Below are 2033 nucleotides of genomic sequence, written 5' to 3' on the forward strand. Positions count from 1 at the left end.
TGCCTAAGTGTCAGGCATGCGCTGAAGGTCTCACATTGCATTTGATCCTCATAACCACCTGAGACTGGGGCCATCTCTCCCTGAGGACAAAGCCTCAGAAATCTAAATGTATGGGCAAGAGAGCACCATGGCTCAAAGCCAGGGTTTTCTGAATCCTCATGTCCCATCCACCTCCCCTCTAACCTTCTGTGCTGTCTTCTTCCAGCAACAGGTGGGGGCAGCACCTCCAAGCTCCCCCTCCCAGGAGCTGGGAAATCCAACGTCGGTGCCAGTGGCTTACCCTGCCATCTGGCGGTGTCCGCGTCTGCCTTCCAGATTATGACATAACAATTGCACAACTCAGATATTTTGAAAGAAACTGTCAATTTCCTCTCCTGGGCACTGCCAGGGGTTGTGGCCTCCATCCCACCCCAAGTCCCTAACAGCCTCAGGACTCTAGAAGCCAAATATAGTCAAGGGTTGGACTGATAAGGAAATGAAAATGCAAGACTGTAAAGTGACCCAGTTTTATTTTGTTTTTTGGAGGCCAGATGGGGCATCGCTCCACTCTGCAGGGGCTGTATGTACAATCTTCCCCTCCCCAAGGCGGGGAGGCCCATAGACCTCAGGGCCCAGGCAGCGGGAGTAGAGGTCCCAGTAAATGCGCAGCTCCAGGGACCCAGTGACCCAAAGGAGAGAGGGGGAACCAGGCAGAGGCCTGGAATGGCTCAGATTGGGGGAGGGAGGGGGGACAGTCGAGAGGAGAGGACACAGAATCCAAGAACATGGAGTCCGAAGGGGATCCAGTGCCCTTTTTACCGATGAGGCTCCTGGTCAGAGAAGCGATGCCAAACTCTCATCCAGCAGGAGGCAGGGCGGGAGTGGCGCCAGGTGTCCCAGCCGGCGTTTACTCCGTGCACTGGCCCGCTGCCTCCACCCTCATGGAGGGTGCGTGCGAGCCCAGACGTTGGGTGAGCAGTCTGGCGGGCAGGCTCCCTTCTCCTCTCGGGCGCACCAAGGAAGCGGTGGGCCGCGCTCAGCAGCTCACAGAGCCGGCGGGCGGCCCAGACCCCAAGTCCGAGAAGCAGTCGAACTCGCTCTGGCCCAGGAAGAGCTCGGGCAGCTCGCGCACGCGGTGCAGTCCGAGTTCGAGCTCCAGCGACGTCAGCGCCTCCTCGTCGATGAGTTCGGCGTCCATGCCGCCCAGGGCGTGCACGGGCGGCGGCGGGGCCGGGGATCCCGGCGCCGGCTGCAGGCCCGGGGGACATCCCGGAGCGCCGGGGGGCGCGGGCGCGCGGCCGGGGTACGTCGTCGTCACGGGCTGCAGGTGCGCGCTGCCGGCGGCCGCTGGCGGCCCAGCCGCAAAGGGCTGAAAGGCAGGCGGCGGCCCGAAAGCCCCGTACGGCAGGGCCCCCGGTTGGGGCGGCGGCGGGCCCAACGGAGCCCCCCGTGGCCGCAACCCGCTGTCCAAGCCCGCGCCCGCGTACGGCTGCAGCGTCCGGAGCGCCTGGGGGCCGTGGGCGGGCACGGCGGGCGGCGGTCGCTGCACCAGGCGGTAACCTTCGGCGAGCATCAGGTGGTCGGTCATGACGGCGGGCTGGCTGCCTGCGGCGACGACGGGCGGACGGTCAGCGCAGGCGGCCGCCGGACCCGGCCAGCTGTTCTATTGCAACAAGAAATCCGGGTCCCTTGCCCTCCTCGAAACCCAGCCGGACAAAAGAAAACAGAACCGGACCACTGCTCTGCCTCTGCCCGGACGCACGAACTCAGAGCTCCCGTGCGCCCGTGGCCGCAACTCGCGGCGGCGAGGAGAACGCACCGCCCAGGGGTTCACGTTCAGAGACCTCTGCGCCGCGCCGGCTCCTCCGCGCCTTATATCCAGAGGCGGGGCTGCCGCGCTCCCGCGCGCTCATTGGCTGGATGAGACGCGCCAGGGAAGACCGCGCCGCCCCTCCGGGCGGTCTCAGCACCGCCCCCGTCGGAGCTCCGCCCTTTGGACCCCCAGCCGCGCTGCAGGCCAGAAGTGCTGCTCTGTACTGGGTGCTCAGCACCTT

The 2033-nt window shown here is 65.4% G+C and overlaps 1 protein-coding gene across 1 annotated transcript; it reads right to left on the reverse strand.

Annotated features, from left to right (window-relative positions):
* Positions 1–499: 499 nt before the first annotated feature.
* On the reverse strand, positions 500–1821 carry CITED4 (Cbp/p300 interacting transactivator with Glu/Asp rich carboxy-terminal domain 4). The gene has a single exon (XM_081088103.1). The coding sequence runs from the start codon at positions 1565–1567 to the stop codon at positions 1016–1018; it is 552 nt and encodes a 183-aa protein (XP_080944229.1). The 5' UTR covers positions 1568–1821; the 3' UTR covers positions 500–1015.
* Between the last annotated feature and the right edge of the window lie 212 nt (positions 1822–2033).

Source organism: Myotis nattereri (assembly GCF_964212035.1).
Source record: "Myotis nattereri genome assembly, chromosome: 3".
In the NCBI taxonomy this organism is placed as follows: domain Eukaryota; kingdom Metazoa; phylum Chordata; class Mammalia; order Chiroptera; family Vespertilionidae; genus Myotis; species Myotis nattereri.

Bases quoted from the DNA above. Each gene is read 5' to 3' on its own strand.
- CITED4 (XM_081088103.1), bottom strand. From the start codon at position 1,567: ATGACCGACCACCTGATGCTCGCCGAAGGTTACCGCCTGGTGCAGCGA.